The sequence below is a fragment of the Nomia melanderi genome, chromosome 6 (assembly GCF_051020985.1).
Source record: "Nomia melanderi isolate GNS246 chromosome 6, iyNomMela1, whole genome shotgun sequence".
Taxonomy (NCBI): Eukaryota; Metazoa; Arthropoda; class Insecta; order Hymenoptera; family Halictidae; genus Nomia; species Nomia melanderi.
The window spans coordinates 15230873-15251253 of record NC_135004.1 but is presented as its reverse complement, the minus strand read 5'-3'; the positions used below and the strand labels follow the sequence as shown (position 1 = coordinate 15251253).

The following is a 20381-nucleotide window of genomic DNA, read 5'->3' as shown; positions in this document are numbered from 1 at the left end:
GAATTTTCTAAGTGTACTCTCAGAAGCATCCACAGAATTCAGCAGCAACCACCCAGGTTCACTCAATAAACGAGCCAACGTCCATCGAAGTCGATCGTGCGTCGGAGCAGCTTCCGAATTCGTTAATAGATAAACTGTTGCCGGTTTATTGGGCCAAACAAAGAGTGCTCATAGCGGCGAGGAGGGTCGGCCGGGATTCCGATGAACGTCGATACTCGGCGGGCGTAGTTAAAAATTTGCCCGGCCATTGGAACCGCAGGACTCCCGAAGCCCGGCTCGGTGTTTCGCGGCGGGCCGTGGTTCGTTTTTAATTACGTGCCCACTTTGTTCCACTCGACGGACGGCCGGCGAGTTCCTCGGCAGCCGCGGCGCCGCGGCGCGCCGCGCGTTCTCCCAGTTGCGCGCGGCGTCGGCCGGGATCGAACAACGGAACTTTCACTCGCGATTCGTTACCGGTGCAATATCGGGGATTAAAACGAACGACGAACGGATACGGCTGACACATTTTCGCCCGATGTTTAAGTCCAAATTTAATGAGTGCGCTCGGAACCGGGCCGGCTTTCGCGGAACGACGAGAATACCGCTCGTCCCCGTTCTTTTTTTGCGCGACGCGGGAAACTGGCGGATTCGGGGCTCCCGGCAGGAAACATAAAAATTGTGCAACGATCGAGGAGCATTGATTGTCTTCCTGTGAAAGTGTGCCGGCGGATTCGAGTCGGAGTAACGGGACCTGCTCGTTTGGGACACTAGTAAATTGGAGTTTATCGACGGGTTTGCGGGAAATGATCGGGGGATCTCGGGTATTCGAAGATTTGAGCATTCGAATGTTCTCTAATTCTTCTCTGATTGTACATATTAACCCTTTGCACTCCGAGCTATTTTCAATATAACCTTTCAGCAACTCCGAGTCAGTTTTAATGTGAACTATCAGCTACGAGCTCTGTAAAAGATTTAAGACCCTGCTTTGTCATTAAAATAGCGCGTATACATTTTAAAGTTAAATTTGACTGAAAATGAAGTTATAAACTTATCTTACAATGTCGCCGCAGTGGCACAACAGAGTGCAAAGGGTTAAAACAATAGCAGTGACGATCAAATCATTTTTGCCGTATACGAGGCATTGCAGGTAAAAGTGACATGCCGCGATACCGCGAAAATTATTTTTACCACAGCTCTTGTAATATTTACAATGAACGTTGAGTATCGTGCCAGCTCATTCCGTGAATTTCTTCCTTGTTACGATATTTCCTGTCGTTAATTAAACTTGAAATACTTCAACCACGCTAAACATTTCGCCAAATATTTCAACGTCCAAAACGAGATCATCAAAGTAGACGCTAATACTTCCAAACGAAAGACAAAACAATCCCAAGAACAAAGCCCTTATTCAAAACCTCCGGGGCCACTGAAACCGCGACCGCGAGCAGCCGCCGCCGAATCCTCGAGCGCCGCTTCCCGATCCGCGTTCTAAAAAAAGGTGCACGAGCGGCGGTAGCTCGCGAGGTAAACCACGGGCTCAGTCAGCCCGGAACTGTGTCACGACGAGGTAAATGGCGTCCGGGATCCGGGAGCATGAAGTAACACTCGGCCGCATTAAAATCACCGGCGCCGGATGTTCCGGGGGAGCGACCCGATTCGTTATAAATCGGCGAATCGCCGTGGACTCGGAAGCCGGCGGCGACGGGACGGCCTACAGGAGTCGCGGATAAAAACGCTTATCATCCCGGGGCAACGATCTCCGCCGGAGGAGCTCGGTCGAGCCCGCGACCGTGCGCCGCGGATGGGAACTCCGCGTCGATTTGCAAAATTGAATCGAGTTGTCCTTATTCCCGAGGCTGGTTCCGCCGGCGACGGAGAAGCGGCGGAGGAGGCTGCGCGGGAAGAGGGCGCGGAGGACGCTCGAGTCACGAGACAAAACGTTGAAAAGAAATCAGCGGCGAACCGGAACGCGGAAGAATATTAATAAACGACCGAGGGAGCGGGGGCGGCGAGGAGGGAAGAGACGTCGAGACTCGCTCGGAGAGGCTTCGCGGTTCGCAAACATTTCAAATGCTAATTCTAGGATGGCTGCCGGATAGAAGGCGCACGAAGGAAGAAATTAATTAGGCGGTCGGATCGAGGAGGGGGCGGTGCTCGCGACCGATTTCAGAATTCTTTGAAGGGACCCCCCGCGCGGAGGGGGGGCACGGTAATTGGCGACGTTTCTAGAATTCCAGTGCACAATAATCGGCGGATCGAGGCACGACAATGCTGTCTCGATGCCGGCTTCAGAATCGGGAATCTATTAGCCGCGCTGTCGATCGATCGATAAGGCAAGTTTTCTTTGTAGGGGACTCTGCGAGCCGGCTCTGCGAGCTAGCTCTGCGAGCGGGCTGTGCGAGGGACCGCGCGCGGTTGGAGTTTGTTACAGTTTCCGGTCTTCGGGGGAAGGAAATCGGTGGCCGGTGACCGAAATAACATGAAAGGCACGATGAAAGGAACGCCATAATCGCGGACGCATTTGGAATCTTTGAACCGTGCGCGATCACAATTAAACGCGTTCGTACGGCCGGCCGGTGGGCCTGGAATGCGAGCGATGAGTTTTCGATCTCTCGGCTCGATTATCGATCGATCGGACGCCGGCCGGGGCGGAATTATTGCGGAGCGGCCTGATTGTTTTGTACGCTCGGACCGCCGTCGGTTTCGAGTTATTGATTTTTTGTTGTTCTTGTGGGAATGGAAGTAATTATAGATGCGAACGTGTGTTAAAACTGCAGGTCACCTATAGTAACACAAACACTGAGGTTCATGTGTGAAGTGCTTGACATTTGAGGAAACCAATCTCGAACAGCATCGATTATAACACAGAAGGACAATGAAATACATAAACATTCCCTAGTGGTGTCCGAAATCCCCATCAACGAACAATTCCACTGCAACGGTGAACCATAACCTCCCGAAGCATCGGGACTCCGACACACAAAAGTCCAAGGAACTTCCGACCAGCCCTCGATCTTCCACCCAAGAGACTCGATCTCCTGTACGACTCGATAGGAACAAGCCCTAAAGCGCTAAATCATCCACCGCAACAGCTCGCGCCCATCAGAACTGTAGAAAGGGAAACCCAGTGGAAAAGCATAGAATCCCGCGTTCGTCGGCGCGGGAGACAAAGGGCGTTAGGAAAAAGCCAGATGCCCATCTCGCACGCGAATTGTGTAGGCCTGAAAGGCGACAAGCTAGTAAATTAAGTTCCCTATCCAGGTTCCATTAGCAGCGGCGGATCGATATAAGAGGGAGAAGGTGCGACAGAGGACGCGGAAGGGCGGAGAGGGTGGCCGAGCTAGAAGGGCTGCGAGGGGCGGCGGGAGGGGGCGGATGGGCACGCTGACAAGGCGAGATCGCTAACAGCGATCGGGTGAATCGCGCGGAATGGCCGGCCGCGGGACGCTCGGCGTCCGGTGAACGACGCCGGGACATCGGCGTCGACGCGGTCGTCGGGCTCGCGAGCGAGCAAGCGTGGTTCGGCGGCGGCCGACGCGGGTAGGGGTACCGGGCGCGAGCGAGACGGGCTGAGAGAGAGCCAAGGCGGCGTGGGAAGAGGTGGCTGGCAAGCTGGCTGGCAGGCAGGCGAGCGAGCGAGCGAGCGAGCCGGCTGCCGGGCAGGTAGGGGGCACACGGATGGCAAAAGGCAGAAATAATTCCACATTTGCCGTGAGAGAGCTGGCTCGCACGTGTCGCACGTCACGGGCCCGCCGCCGCCGCCACACGTGCCGCGCGCACGCGTCCGCTCGCGCTTCTTCGGTCGTCTGGCACGTGAACCGGACCAGCTTTCGCGCGCTCCTGGAACCGGCGGATCGGAACTGAATAACAACTCGGCGACAGGTAGAGGGAATCGGGGGACCAGTGATATAGAGAAGACAGGTAACAGGAAGATAGAATGAAAGAGGACTGAGGGACTAGTTGAAAGAGAAACGAGAATTGGAAACGTAGATGAGAGGTGGATGAAGAGAAACAGTTGACCTGCAGAAGTTGGAATATCAGGACGGTAAGATGTAGAAAATAAGAGGATAACGAGAGATCAACAGGACGAGGATCGAAGGGAATTGGAGAGTTGTCTGGAGCACGGAAGATAGGAGATAGAGGATCGACAAGACGGTGGATAAAAAGGAAGGAAGTGGTGGCAACGCGCGGGGAGTGTGAGGGGTGTGTGCATCGCGGCGAACGAACGAGGGGTAGGGGGCTAGAAGCGGGATAGGGGGAGGTAGATGGTAGGAGGAGGAGGAGGAGGAGGAGGAGGCCAAGGGGAGGAGAGACACAGTGGTGATAGCCGGCTTCCCAGGATCCGTGATTAAAGCCTGCTACGCCGACGAGCCACGCGGATTCCTTCCGAAATATATAGCCGGGCGATGTGCAAGAATAGGAGGCAGCCGGGACGGCTCGCGAGCAACAACGCGTCTCTCCAGAGACCGAATGGAACGTGAGCTCGCAGTGAGCACCGCGACGCCGCGGCGTCACCCGGACCCGCGTTCGGATAGGTCAGTTATCGCGGAACAAACTAGCTGCCGGCGGGTTCGCGTTAGAATCCTGTATCAGCCTTTCTCGCACACAGGTAACCATTGGATTTTGGGAATTAACTTTCTCTCTCTCTCTCTCTCTCTCTCTGTGCACACCTTATCTTCTTTTCCTGTTTCACTGTTTCTGGTTTGTTCACCGTTGTTGTTGTTGTTGTTGTTATTGTTGTTGTTGTGATTGTTGTTGGTGTTTGATTAGTAGTTGATCCTACAAGCATCTTCACGTACAGTTCTCTTCCGGACTTCTAGCTGTTTGTAGACTTGGGTAGAAAGCGAGTTTTGAACTGGAGTGATTGGAATATTTTCGTATCCGTGAGGTTTGGCTACTGATCCTTCGTGTTTAAATCGATAGCGACTGAAGAGATATATCTTGAAATCTTTGAGCTTGATATCAATGTTCTGTCGATCTTCTCAACTCAGTGAATCTAATCCCTCATCGATGTGTAATAGATATCTCGACAAAGTGCTTCCAAATACCAAAAACAGAAACCACAAATCTACCTCAACGATCTTAAAAATAATCAAGTTTCCTGTAATCATAGCGATTCATGTAACAACCTATTAAACATTCATCCCCGTATCAACCTGAAACGATCGTTTCCCCGCGAATTACCATTGAAAAGAAGCTCATCAACCCCGCCCGTAAATAGAGCGGATATCGAGAAACCTATTAATAGCATTTCACTAGATAAAGCGTTAATTACGAGACAAACGAACGTCCTGTTGCTCGGCCACGCTTCCTCTCGCCCGTTCCATCCCCTTCCTCATCGGCCGGCGCGATTATTCCGTTGAACCGGGTCCTGCACTTGTTGAATTCACCCTCGCGCTACTCGCCGGCGCGTTCAAAGTAGTTCGTGCTCGCGAACTCGTCACGCCACCCCTTCGGAACCCCTCCCAGAATCCACCACCGGCGCGTCTTGTATTTACGATTATTCCTTTCCTCCATTTATCCCGCGATTCGCGATAAAAATAATGCGGCCGCCGCCCGCCCTCCCCCCTTTCACGGCGTTCCCTTCGCGCTCCCTTTTGTCCCGTTCGCAAGACGCGTGTATTTACGTAGCGGCGGGTCGCCGGCAACCCTCCGTCACGCTTTTCTTGTCCCCGGCCGCTTCTTCTCGATGGCGAACACAACGCTGCCGCGGAGATAGGTCAGTAACTACGTTCCACCTCTGTGCGCCCTTTTAGATCGTCGCTGCGAACTTTGTCCTCGCACTTACTTCCCTTTCGACTGTAATTTCCTGTGACGCGCGGCGAAATCTCGCGAGCGTCGCCCTGGCAACCAGAAATAGAGAACGCGGTGGATCCTCGGCGACGGAAAATTGGGAAATGCCTTCTTCTCCGTCGAATTTCGTGGTAAACGCGTATTATTCCATTCGAGGGTTTTTTTATTGTAGTTCTGGGGAATTTTTAACGAGTTAAGTGGAATTTAGTTTGAAAAATCTCTCACTGTGCAATAAAATCAAATAATGAAGTATATACTCGTTAAATGCAGGACAAATGTACTTAAAATATATCCTAACGAGAAACTACAGCGAAACGAAGAATTACGTTTGTCTCAAAAAATAAGTAATCCATCGTTAAAAAAGTTAAAAAAGAGAACTGTGAGATAAGAGGAACATTGGAAGAATTAAGTTTAGGTATCGATTAAGTTCAAAAATTATTCAAACTATAGATAAATCGTAGATAAAGGTTAACATAGAAAATTTTCTGGTTGTCTGTTTCTTCAGATTGTTTTCTGAAATTCTGAACACTCAAAACATCTACAAGCATAGGTTACTTTATACGAAGAAAATTCGGAGATAAAATGTCAACGTTTAATATTCGGAAAATCAGATTTCAAATTTCCAGCGATGTTGAATGTATAGAAATCAGTGTTTTCTACAAGCTTCGATTTGGCACAGTAGACTTTAAACTTTAGCAGACGCTGCGACCGCGCAAATAACCGCACTACACTTCTCGTCGACAAAGCGAGCAATAAAACGCGATTCTCCAAATAAAAAGGCCTCTCGTTAGTCGCCATTTTACGGCGCGGGTTTAATAAAACGCGCGCCATTGTTGCGCCCTCGAGTAAATCCGCCGTGGAAAAGCGAGGCGAAGCCTTCCGCGAACGTCCCGCAGGAAATTACCGTCGCCGTTTAAGATTCAGAAACGCGCTACCGAGAAACCCGAGACGACCGGTGACGAAATCGCGCGCGCGTTTCGCCGAATCGGCGTTAATCCTTTTGCATCCGAACTACAATCGAACTAACATACTGAAATCGGAGATTTTTTGCTTCTTACTGTCATGTAGCATATAATATCAATTAAAAGAAAATAAATATAAATAAAGATAACACGTGGTTACTGATTTCTTATCTATATTCACGTCGATTATAAATGAAGCGAAAATATTTTTTACTGCTATATGCTTCTTTCAAAATTTACTTCTGCTACTTATCATGTTAAGCGTATTTCTTTTTTGTAAGTAGTCAACAATAATATTGATAATACTGAAAAGTGTCATTACTGTGATATAGCTAGCCATTTCCTCTTGAAAAATTCGCACTTACTTCCCACAAATATCCTTCGTTATTTATATATTTTGATTTTAATGTTTAATATTCCCCGTTATTATTAACTTTCGCACTCGAGAGATGACTCTCAGTCACCACATGACTCGACACAACAAAACCATGAAGTTGAATATTTAATATTTCAAATTAAAGTTCGCATTGCTACGTGAAATATTCAAATAAAACACCTCTGTCGATTAATTTATCTATGAATTATCCTTAAACTAGTTTCAAACAACACGACCTATATCTCGTCAGAAAATGTTGAATATCTCCATTGAAAAACTCTCGAGTGCAAAGGTTAACGAATCACAGAACTTCCAAACGCGTACGCTATCTGCTACTGAAATTCGAAGTATCACACGTCGCAAGCCGTGCATTATTCCGCGTTTAGTAACGCGAGGCAGTCTTTTGTTACGGATAATTCCGCTCGCGTTAAATCCGAGGCAGAAGCAGGAACGAGCGCAAATCGTTCGGAAAATAAGGCGTTCGCCCGCGGCTGTAAAGCCCGGCTCGTAACCGTAATTTATTCCGCGACAGCCTGCAAACATTTACACGCGGCGACGCCGATGAACCGTCAGTCGCTCGTCGATTGTTCCTCTCGACGCCGGAGGATCCCGGCCCGACTTTTCCGTCGACGTTGCTTCCCCCGTGAATCGTAATACCCGTTATTGACAACGCTTCTTCGCCTGTAACGTCTAAAAATAAGACCGCGCCGAGTTTCCTGCTGGTCACTGGTGCGACGCTGCATTCGGAGAGCAGGAACTGCGGACGCGGAATTTCAAGAGATCTGTTGGCTGATGACGAATCCTCGCGTACTGATTTTAGAATTATACAATTTCCATCGTTCCACTTATTTAAGTACCGTGTGAGTTGAAATTTTGACCATTAACACTTTGACTGCCACGTCACCCGAATTCGACATAATTTTTTACATAAACTCAAACATTAATTTTCTCGGTGACGTTTCGAACGAACCGAATTTTGTTGTATGTACGAGATATAAGAGGGACAACAGTCGTTATGAAGAATCTTGACTTTTTAGTTTCTACTTTATTAAGAAAATTATTTTCACTACATAGGTGTTCAGTGTTTATTTGGCAGTCAACGTGTTAAGTGTTTACTTTATCGCTGGGGTGTCAAACAAGAATTTTCTGGAATTTTGAATATCAGTGATCAATAATTGTTTTTCATGTCGATAAATTCAATGTTTATGGAAAATATTTATAATCAATTGAAATATAGTTGAAAACAAGTTTTTTTCTACTTGAACCGGAGGAAGTTCAATTGTCCAGGGAACAGGCATCGCGTGATCGATCCCCCATGATTCCCAGCGTGCGGTAGACAGAAATTGATAGTATTAAATTAATTTGCGCATTTCTATGGCGAGAAGCGGCGAAAACAGAGGGTACATGTCTGAGTGAATTGAAAAGCGAGGGTTATCGAAAGTTTCCTACGTGAAGGCGGACATTTTGGGTGGTTGTACGCGGGATCCGCGTGACCGGTCCGTTTTAAACCGCCATAATTCCACGCCGGGAACACCTATTTGCCAAGGAGACACGCCGCGGCGCCCCGTAACTCGGTTGGATTATTTATTATTCGCGGCGGTGTCATCGGTTCCCCCGCGCGCTGTTATAAATAACCGTCGCCGTTAACTTCACGCGCAACGGCGCTCCTCCGATGATCGATAATTTTTCCCTTGTGGAAACGTTGCCGCAACAACCGTAAGGTAAATATAGAACAATGGGAATTCGAGGTGCATTGGCTCTGTTGCGTTGCTATTTAAAACGTGTCATCGGTGTTTTTTGCTCCTTCGAGTTCTCCTCGCGTTCAATTCTATCGTAAACATTTTTGCACGGTTATCGGACACCTGAAAAAGACTGAATTCGCGGCTCGATATTCCCTTTGTTGACCTGTTTCTATCATTAGAGCAAACATCCACTGTTTTTGCTGCGTGTGTGCTTCTGCATTGCTAGAATACGTACAAACGATCGAATAACAAGGACGCGAGTAAATAATTCCATTTCAAAATAAATCTCTGTGTATCGAATTTATTTGGAATTAACTGATTCAACGAAGTTATATTTCCGGGAGGTTCGATAAACGTGAATACCTGCTGTTTTTAACTATGTGCGGGATATTTCGATTTTGATATGAATGCTATCGGAAAGTGGAGATCGTTGATCGAAGGTTCTTAATCTTCACGCAACTTTATTATTGATGATTTTACAAAAGAATAAAGCAACTTGTAGATTCCTAAATCTCCATTTATTCTGAATATCAACTATCAACACAGAGGTAACCGATATCTTTAACTTCAAATAGCTTTACAATTCAAATCTTCATTAATCTTCAACTCTTCCCACTTCAAACATCAACTATCAATACAAATATAAATAATATTTAATTCTAAAGAATTCCTACAACTTCAAACAGCTCTACAAAATCCATTATCTCCTATTCTGCATCCTCTACAATTGAATAATTAACAATCGACACAAAACAAATCACCCTTCAACTCCAAAAAATTTTCCACGTCACACCAAACATCAACTACCAATAAAAATATAAATAATATTTAATTCTAAAGAATTCCTACTACTTCAAACACCTCTATAAAATCCATTATCTCCTATTCCATATCCTCTACACTCGAATGATTAACAATCGACACAAAACAAACCTCTCTTCACCTCCAAAAAATCAACTCCCATGACGTCGATATTCATCAGCGTCCGTTCCGAATCCCTGAAAGCGGCGAATTCGTCATTACGAGCCTAGGGGTCGGGGTAAAAGTCGGAATTCGGTGCACGATACACATCCGTGCCGCTTGAAATGGGTTCAAACAGCAGCGGCGGGTCACCTTTCGAAATCGAGTGTTCGAGCGACCCAGTTAATCACACACGATACTGAATGACAATCGACACCCTTCCGTGAAAACGAGATAACCGGGGAAATCTGATTCGCCGACTGCTCGTTACGGTGAAAAACGTCCGACAAGCCGGTCTCTTACGTAAACCCACTCCACTCCCGCTAATTACTCCGGGCTGCGTCGAATGACCTATTTAGCCATTTAGCTCCCGCGTTCGAGAATCGATCGGGCATCTCGCCGGGACACGACGCGCACCCGCCGGTCCCGTGTCCATGAAACGGCGATCCGAGCAATGGGGCAGCGATGAAAAATTTATTCCCAATCGATCCCCCACCAGCTCACTTCACTCTATTTACTCGCCGTTCGGTTTTCATTGGCTTCTCCGCTGACCCAATTCTATAATACGTTCCGCTGGACGTTTATTACCGGCCGGATCAAACATTAAACTGCCCCGAGACCTTTTTATTTTGATCCCCCGTTTTCGCCGGTTTCCACGGCGCCTCGGACAACTCTCCGTTTGCTTTTCTTGTGCGTTGTTTGATTTAGAATTAATTGACGCTGGGAACACCTTACGCTAACTAGTAAGATTTCACTGTTCCGTATAGATTAAACGTGGATGTAAAGTTTAGAACGTTTAGAATGTAGTATACAATTTAACCTTATATATTAATATGAAGTATAATTTAAGTTTCAGTACTGAGCAGCGCTATAGCGCTCTTCTTGCGTTGTGCCAAAATTGGAGAGCGCGGAGGCGCTTCTGTTTATCAGTGTCAATTATAATTCTTTTACTATGTTCTTCGAGAAATGAATCAAAGTAAATTTATTCGAACAAATGTTATTTTTTGATATTTTTTGTAATAACACAATATTGTGATCTCATTAGATAATCAATCCCGCATTTTTGGTAAATATCAAAAGTTGTTTAGCATCCAAACGGTTAATATCGTTTCTTTGAACACATGGTTTCATAAGGGAAATGTTTTATTATATATTCTTTAACTGAACGATTCAATAATTTGATATATTATTTTCGATTGGATTCCAATTAGCTTTAAATTGAGACTCCTCGTAGTTTCGGATAATATCCGAAAGCGGCAATCTCTGCAACAGCGATCTGCTTGTACATTTATTCATTTCAGTAATTATTCTCTATTATAAATTCCTCCGTTAGCTCGAAGCGGAAGGTTCATCCCGTCGGAAAATAAATGAAGGAAGCCGTTGCAGATCGAAATTATTGAAGCGGGCTCTCTCGGCGGGACTCTTTTGTTTGTTTCTCTCGCGCTCGAGTGAATTCCCTAAGGAGATACGGGCATACACGGGCAGACAAACCGCGTCAGGAATTCATCAACGGTTCCCGTGGGCGTCTGCTCTTTGGTTCAATGTCAATCAATCGATCGGAAGCTACGCGAGAGTCCGTCTGGACAGTAGTTTTTGCTAGCCGCCGCCGCGGAAGATAGACGCGCGACGCATTTAGCTCGCCGGCTGCATTCAGACGTCGCTAAACGTGTTTAGTCTGCGGACAGAACATGTGTAATCGGTCAATCGGAACACATCGCGGGCGCCATTATGGAGCGCCGACTGACGCAACGGAAGTTCGCCGTCCATTCCACTTCGCCGTGGAAAATTTTGAGAATCGATCGATCGATGGACCTTCGAGCGGATATAATTTCGAGCAATTTCGTGGATCATTCGATCGACGGTTTAATCGTGGGTTCGTTAAACGTTGCGAGCTTCTCGAAATTGCAAGGTGGATTGAAGGGTAGTCATAGAAACACGATACGGTGTGTAAGAACAACAAGTCCGCGGAACAAACGCCGATAGAGGAAGAGCAAATGCAAGTGGAAGCAGTCAATGATGGTTAGACACGCGAGACAGGCGGTAGCCCACAATAGAAAACGTTCTCTTCGCTGAAAGCTGAAATTGTTCGAACGCTGAAACTCTTAACCTCTACCTTTTCGGAATGGAAACTTCGTTGTATTGTGCTTGCACTTAGCTTCGTTAGTATTACAGGAAATTAACCGAAGTTCAGTACGCGACACTAACTCTTTGTAAATCTGTACTTGAAACTTCTAAATTCCGTTGCAAAAGTTCAATAGTTAATGTCAAATCTGCCAAAGCTCTGTATCTTCAATCATCAACCTTTCGACACAAGAGAAAATCAATAAATTAAACCCATAAAACACAATACTTCTCGCCATCAAATCAAACCCACAAACTACACATTCTCCTTCTCTTAAACATTTCTATTCATCATCAATTGTCTTACGAATTAAAATCCTTTCCGAATCATTTCAAAACTCCAGTCCTCTACCAACGACACCGTTAAAACTCAATACTTCCCCCCATCAAACTACACGTTCTCCTATTGAACATTTTAATCCAACGTCAATTGTCTTACAAATTACAATCCTTTCCAAGTCATCTCGAAGCTCCAGTCCACCGACGAAACCGTTAAAACCCAATACTCCTCCCCATAAAATCAAACCCACAAACAACACATTCTCCTATGGAACATTTTAATCCAACATCAATTATCTTACGAATTACAATCCTTTCCAAGTCATCTCAAAACTCCAGTCCACCAACAAAACCATCAAAACCCAATACTCCTCCCCATAAAATCAAACCCACAAACCAGCACCTCCACGAAAGCATCGAGAACTGCGCAGCACCCAGTATACCCGCCTCGCGATTAAGTCGCTATCGCGGACACGTGAAGCGGTCCGTCCGCGTCGGACAAAGCAAACAAGAAGGCGACCGCGCCAACCCAGATTCCCCCGTCGATCGTCGTTACAAATATTTCCTGTTCTAATCGGCGCGATCGCTCGGAGTCCCGGTCCAGCTGGCCAGCCAGCCGGGTTCTCATCGGCCGGGAGTAGCGGCGTCGCTGGTCCACCGTAAAAAGAAGCCCGAGCGGTCTTCTGGCGGCTCCCGTTCGCTTTCCCGTCCCGTCGATCGCGCCGGGTTCCGCGAACCGCGAACAGCGGCGGCGGCAGCGGCAGCGGGAAGATGAACACGCACGTGACTTAGCGGTCCCGCTCGGCCGTACCGCCATGTTTGGCGATCTCTGCTATGGGGAGAGAGCTAGCCGCCGACGATCGGACTTCCCCTTGAACCAGTGTCGATCCGATCGCGTTTACGTCGCGAGATCGGTCCCGCGATCTCGCGAGATCCTCCGCGACGAGGATCCTCTCCGTCGGTTTTAGGCATTCCGCTGTTTTTATGGGTTAACGGAGTCCGAGCCGCGGACGGTATGATGCCTAGTAAGTTTAGAGGATCGGCTGCGGTGAATCTCTTTGTATACGTTTTCGTCTTACTTCTAGATCGGTATTTCAGTGCGGTGTTAAGGAGTGAATTGGATTACACTTTACTATGGTTCGTTATGGTTTTCAGTTTTTGATGGAGCGGTGACGGTGGAGTGGAGGTTCTGAAAGAGATTCTAGGGAGTCTTGGAATGTAGTTACTTTGTGGAACATAGTAGTTTGCGCTTTCGTTTTATGCAATGCTGAGCAAAAGGGGAATTATAAGTTTGAGAGCTATAATATTCTTCTGTAGCGAAAGTGTTCATCAAGATGAACCAGTATTTAATCGTTACCAGTAATTGATCCTCGATAAATAGTTCACAAGATTTCCTCAACACTAAGCGTACCAGTTAAATGACTTATAACGTTTTCTTTTGTTCATTGAATTTTATATCAATTCCTATTGTTTCTTTCCTTCCTTTCGTTTCTGTTTTCACTAAGAAAAATTCACCGTCTAATTTGTTTATCCTTTGTAGCGAGTTATTTGACTAATCTATGGTATGGCTAGCGTTGATTCCTATTGAATTCCTATTGTTTCTTTCCTCTCGTTTCTGTTTCTACTAAGAAAAATTCACCGTCTAATTTGTTCATCCTTTGTAGCGAGTTATTTGACTAGTCCACGGTATGGCCAGCGTTGATATCGACATGTTCGCGAGTTTCCCTCGGAAATCCGTAGAACAACGGTGCTCCGTCGAAAACGAGGATGTAGCGAAGTAGAAAGGGTGTGGCAGCCGAGCGTTCGCAACGGAAAAGCTAGTGTTCGCCGCGATAAGAGAGAGAACCGTGTCGAAGAACTATAGCGGCGAGCACGGGTACGCGTTCGATGAAGCTTAACGACGCGAAAAGATTGTAATCCCAGGGGGTGGGGGGTTGGATTGGTGCACGGAAGGCTTCCTCCGTTGTTCGATTCGATTGTCCCGAACACGGTGACCAAGTAGCCGGCTGCTCGATCTCGAGAGCATCGATCGCGCTGAATCTCCGTGGCGGAAAGGACGGACGAGTCGACCGGTGGTTCGATGCATTATTCACGAGCCGTGATTAGACTTATCATTCGCGAGAGGCTGCCGCGACACAGGATGCTTCTCTGCCTTATTCATCCTCGAACTTGCAAAGCGACCGAGGGAATAATTAGAGGAATCCGTAGTAATGGATTAATTAACGAAAGTCGTTTTTAAACGCGACAGAGGCGACCGGGATCGTCTTCCTTTGGACAGTAAAGAAACAATCCTGGAGTATTTCTTGTGCAAATAGGAGATGAGAAGTATAATCTGTGATGACAAACATTGACGGGATTTCTATGGGATTTACCCTGTGATCCGATTCGCCTTGTACCCAGTATGTACAATAATTCGACGCTAACTACCGAGTAATCGAGTGATTTCCAAGTTATCAAAATTCGAATATTGCTGGAGATTCGATGACCTTATTGTATCTGTACAGATAAATCTACAATCTTTCAAAAGCCTTGTCACTATTTAAGTACACTAGAAATTAGAAAATCACTTCGACCGTCTGGTAGTTTCAGTAAATCGTTAGGATACTTAGGCAACTGATATCTCGCTTACAACTCTCGTAGTCGTACTTAGTCGTCACTAGATATACCTAGTTACATTCCAGACATCCACGAATCCAATGAAAATTCCAGCGAACACATCACCGTAGAAACGAATTTTCCAGTTTGAAAGCGAATAAGAAAAATAAAGAAAGTCTCTTTGGTACAGTAGCGGTTAACGAACGAACTGGAAACGAGTAACCCCGTTCCCACGAGAGATAGGTGTCCCCATGAAAATGCTGTCGCGATTAGCAAAGTGTTCTTTCATTCCGGCTGAACAGTTGTCGCTTGTCCCGCAGATCGACCGAGAATCAACGAGTCTGAAGAGATGCAGCGGTGTCCGTATCTCCACGAGATGAAGGAGCGCTTGCTCTCGCAGCCGACACCGACGGACGGCCTGGACATGGAGCGACTCGACGGCACTCCCGTGAAGGAGGCCAATCTGCACAACGATTACCCTGCCCACACGAATCCCGGAGTGATCCCGGACCCGCCGGAAATGCCACCGGATTCGCTGATCGGCACGGTCGTCAAGGTACCACGCTCTTAGCAGCCACTTCTCTAACGATCCTCCTTATCGGCGGCCGCTGAGTTCTGTTCGATATTCACTGGCGATTAGTTGAAACGATACCCGACGAATTCTACCTCTGCGATTCGCGGGATATAAGTAGACTGCACTTGTTATAGGAAACTTCTGCTTCGATTAATTATAAACTATCGAGTAATCGAAGCTGAACAAATGATATAGACTTCAACCTTTTGCAGACGAATGTCGTTTCGGTCAGATGAAATTTTCATATTTGGAATACCAAGGTGCAAACGAATGACTTAGTTACTCGAATAGCAAGTGATCAGTGTATAGTTCCGTTTTTTAGTATTGTTTAAGCATTCGATGTGGAATTTAGCTTCATATGTTGCAAACTTTGTGTACTTTAACACTAGAACTACCAGTCAAAATGATTGGATTCGATTTTTTGTTTAGCAATTATTGATATTTTCAAAGCATTGAGTATTCGAAATGATTTTGAAGATAGTTTCACTTGAGTACCGTAATGAATGTCTGAAGAAACTGAAAATAATCTATTGTTACAATTTTAGTTCTAGTGTTAAAGAGTCTTCGTCCGCAAAGAGTTAAAGTATTGCCAATGCCTAAATAATATAGAATAAGAGAACTGTCTCTCACTGTTTGAGTAGTTAAATCATTCGTTTGCTACTTAGTATTAGAATCAAGGTTCAATCTCGGCAAAGTCGACAGTTATCTATAAAGAATTAAATTTAGCTTATACATAAGTGGAAGCTTCGCTTAAAGATCACTTTTTCACATCAATATTTTTAGATTATAGATGACCATAACAACATCAAGCTGTTTCAATGAATAAAACTGCATCGTCAGAGAAAACGGTTAACAAACTCAGCTCACCTGTTGCTCGATATATATCCCACTAACCCCTTCCTTTGACAGTACTAATATTATCCCCTTGATCCACTTCTTACATACTAACGTACCAACTACAATACAACGATATTCGAATCGGTGATCATTATTGTAGGATTTATCCCGTACGAGTCCTCAATGTTGTAGGATATTCCTCTTCCTCGTATTCTTTCAGCCACTCGATTTTCCAAACGCAGTCACACTATTTCCCAAACATTCCGATTTGGTCCATCGCAACATGGTCGCCCTTACGCACAACAAACCATTCATCCCACTTTATTCCCACGCAAACCATATTCGATGCTCGTAGTTAACTTTCCCCCCGAAAATCCCGCATAAAATTCCATACGTTCCATAAAGCCTCCGCAACGACCGTCGCGTAACTTCCGTCAGCTTGTACCACGTGCCTGTAGCAACAAGAAGTATCGCATACTTACTCACCCGCCCCCTCGACACCGGCGAGACTATCGAATTTATGAAAATTGGTGTTGGACACTTGGCCAGCGACCCTCGTAAACTTCGGCCACAAAGAAACCCGACAAGCGCCGCGCCGCCCCTTCCGAAGTTCCCGAGTCGCGACAGCCTCCCACGGCGAGGGGGACGAAGAGGAGAATCGATTAGCTTGTCGAGGCCGATATGCCCGAATATTTTTCCCGCCGAATGACTTTCTTACCGCTATAGAGCGGATAGAGCTATCCGCGGCAGGATAAATGGCGGAATTTTTTTGCGGTTCCCGCCGGCCAATATTCCAAGTGGCCGACGCCAACGATTTTTCTCCCTCTTTCGCTTCGTGCTGGGAACCGGAAGCCCCGTAACTTATCGGTTCTTGTTATCGGTTGCTAAATGTGGTAATATGTGATGAGATGATGGAACTAGTGAGAGACTGATAATCGAATATCAGGTGATGTAAAGTCGGAATTGGGAAGAGGAATGAATATATTTGTTAGGAATGACTTTTTGTGGAAAAGGAATATTGAAAATTGAAAGTGGAAGTTGAAGGTATTTTGAACCTAGGATAGGTGATCGGAATGAATTGTTAACTTCTTGGCCTATGATTTTTTTCTCAACTCTGATCGATACAGCTGTCATTGATAATTTATTGGGAAAAGAGAAAAATTCTAAGCTTATGTTATTTCTGTATTTCCTTTGAAGTACAGTAGTATCGCTTATTCTTTTGCAGCAAAGATAAATAACAGCAGTTACTTCTCAGTTGATAGACTGTCATCTAGTTACGTCATTAAACATTTTCATTAGGTACGACAAATCAACACGTTGAATGCCATGGTCACCGGTGACCCCCGACCAAATCGAATTATAGTTTACTCAATCAAACGACGATTATTCGCAAACATTTCTCTATTATAAATAATGTTACCCATTGCTGACATTCAGTTTGAGTGTAATGGTAATAATCCAATTCAGTCGAATGATTTACTATTGTATTCTCCATTTTGTGTACTCAGTGAAATCGTGCGTTCAGCGTACATTATTTTCAAGTAACTTAGATGCTCCAGTCATCGTTGACCACCGTAGCAGTCAACGTGTTAAGGGTTTCGATCGATTCAAACGGTTCCCAACCGCAGAGAGTTCATTTACACCGGAACAGGCGGTTTTTCCGCAGTTCCCGGCGGCCAATTTTTCACGTGTCCGATGCCAATGATCTCTCCGGCCGCTTCGGTTCATCCGTTACGGAAGAAAAGGGGGGATCTGAAGCCTGTAATTTATTGGTTCTAGCTGAATTCGGATGGATACGGGTCGCACACGTCGCCGGCCCACGCTCGACAGCCGCTGGTGCCTCAAAACGCGAGCAACCCGCCCCTGTGTCTCACCCCCACGCACACCAGCCCCGGGTCTGGCACGCTGCCAAAGAACGCAAAGTGAGTACATTCTTAACCGGCGGATTCTTAAGATCCTCAGAATGACGGGCTACGCGACGGCCTTTCCGCGGACGCGTGCACGCGCGGCGGATTCCGCGCGCGCGTGTCGTTTAATTGCTTTTATGTCGAGTGCGTCTCGTAGACGGGACGAGGCTTGAATAGACGCGGCCGCGTGCCTTTGTTTCTCGGACCGTCGTTTGGTATGATGTTGGAGCAGGCAACAATGGGGATTATTAGTGTCTTGGGTTTTTCAAACGGTCATGAAGCGAATGATGTAACTGTGACGTTGGCGCTTCGGGTTTTTGGGAATGCAAAGAGATTGAAGTGAAGTAGAATAGAGGATGAGTGTCAAAGTTGGAGAATGAGGAGACTGAATAAACTAGGGAATGGAGAATAAGTTACAGGAAATTGTGATTAACGTTTGTAGGCAGTTAAGTAGATTGTAGCAGTAAGTTTAGAGATTCTTTGGGACTTCTTAAGAAATGTAAATCTCATAAATGAAATGAAAATGGATAAACTAGGCAATGGAGAATAAGTTACATGAAATTACCATTAACATTTGTAGGTAGTTAAGTAGATTGTAGTAGTAACTTTATAGAATCTTTGTGACTTCTCAGGAAACGTAAATCTCTGAGAATGGAGAATAAGACTGAATAAAATAAGGAATGGAAAATGAGTTAAGTGAAATTATAATTAACATTTGTAGGTAATTAAGTAGATTGTAGCAATAATTTAATAGATTTTATGGGACTTCTTAGGAAATGTAGATCTCTGAGAATGGAGAATAAGACTGAATAAACTAAGGAATGGAAAATAAGTTAAATGAAACTATGATTAACATTTGTAGGTAGTTAAGTAGATTGTAGCAATAATTTAATAGTGAAATGTAAATCTCTAACAACATGTCTATCAGGTTTAACAGCAATTCTAATCCATAAGATATACATAATCTTCTTATCTTGCAACAGTAACCTGTTCTCCTCAGTTCTTGCAGAGTAAAGTTTCTTGATTCAACAGCTACATCTCTAATACCAGCGATCCGCGGCATAATCCGAAACTTCCAACCAGAACAGCATACCTTATTCAATTCCACACTTAAAAACGAAACTTTTCGCCCCTTAACTAAGCTACACCCGAACGAACCCTTCCGATACAGAACTTCTAAAGGGTGGAAACTTTCTTTCGAACTCTGTGTAACGTCCACGAGCAAACAAGGCTATATTTGACACACGTATCGCTCGTGTTTGCTTCCATCACTGTCCGGTTTAACCAGTTAACGGAGCTTGACGTGTATACACGTTATCTTCAAGCTCAAAGTGATACTAGTTCTTTCGAATAAACATTCTCATTTTCTTCGATTTTCAGTTTTAATACATAGTAGATGCACTTATCCTGCGTTCGAAGCGTGTGCTCGTCATTCGTTGATCTTATTGCGCAATACGAGAGATTTTCTAATTTGAATTCCACAGTTAACACTAGTATAACTGTAAATTTAACACGATTAACCACTTACGCTGGAAAGACGTGCCACGTCGAGACGTTTCTATTCCAAAATTCTCAACGATGTCTTTCACAGATTCTTTCAGTATCACTCTATACAAAATGATTGACAAACAAAATTAGTGTACATATCAGAGTAGAATAGGTAAGAACAAAATTCATCGCAGGAGACTTTGCAAATTTCTGAATTCATTCTCAGCGCAAGTGGTTAATACATAATTCTCATAAGAAAGTCATAACAACAGATTTTCCTCATTTCTTCGTATAACATCAAAGCTATTTATTTTTCAAACCATTTCGAATATTAACACTCTTAAGGCATCGGTAATTACGAAATAAGAAAACAATAGAATACTGAAACTCGTAACGAAGATTTCTAAATGAATTTAACAAACGTCAATGTTCATTGCTATTAACAATGTATTATCCAAGTGGAACTTCCGTTGAAAGTAGAATGAAAAATCGTCGATAGTAAAACGTTACGCGAGCTTAGCAGCGAAAGTAAATAGTACGCGAACGGGTTAAATATAATTTGTATTCGAGCCGCGTATTAAGTAGCCGTACAGCCGGCACGTGGTAGAAACGTTATCGTCACGCAGGCCAGAAGAGCTTCCGCTATCGCGAAGGAGTTTTCCCGGTAGCCCTTTTCGGCCGAGCGAAAATAGCGAACGGAGTCACTCGACCGGTGCCGGTTTCGCGTTTTACGATACCGCCAGCTGACGGACACCGGCAGAGCACCGG

At 45.4% G+C, this 20381-nt stretch overlaps 1 protein-coding gene across 7 annotated transcripts in view; it reads left to right on the top strand.

Annotated features, from left to right (window-relative positions):
• OtopLa (proton channel otopetrin-like a) overlaps positions 1 to 20381 on the top strand; it is a 74048-nt gene that overhangs the window by 19683 nt on the left and 33984 nt on the right. For 3 of the 7 annotated variants that reach the window (XR_012998743.1, XM_031983836.2, XM_031983835.2), the window contains exons 1-3: positions 4285 to 4588; positions 15128 to 15363; positions 17998 to 18140. Coding sequence is in view for 6 of the 7 variants with exons in the window: in XM_031983836.2 (XP_031839696.1) it covers positions 4450 to 4588; positions 15128 to 15363; positions 17998 to 18140 (518 nt within the window). In the remaining variant the exon portion in view is untranslated. Of the gene's footprint in view, positions 1 to 4284; positions 4589 to 13060; positions 13238 to 15127; positions 15364 to 17997; positions 18141 to 20381 lie in introns of those variants that run through there. The other 4 variants (XM_031983838.2, XM_031983839.2, XM_031983841.2 and 1 more) reach the window with 3 other exon arrangements.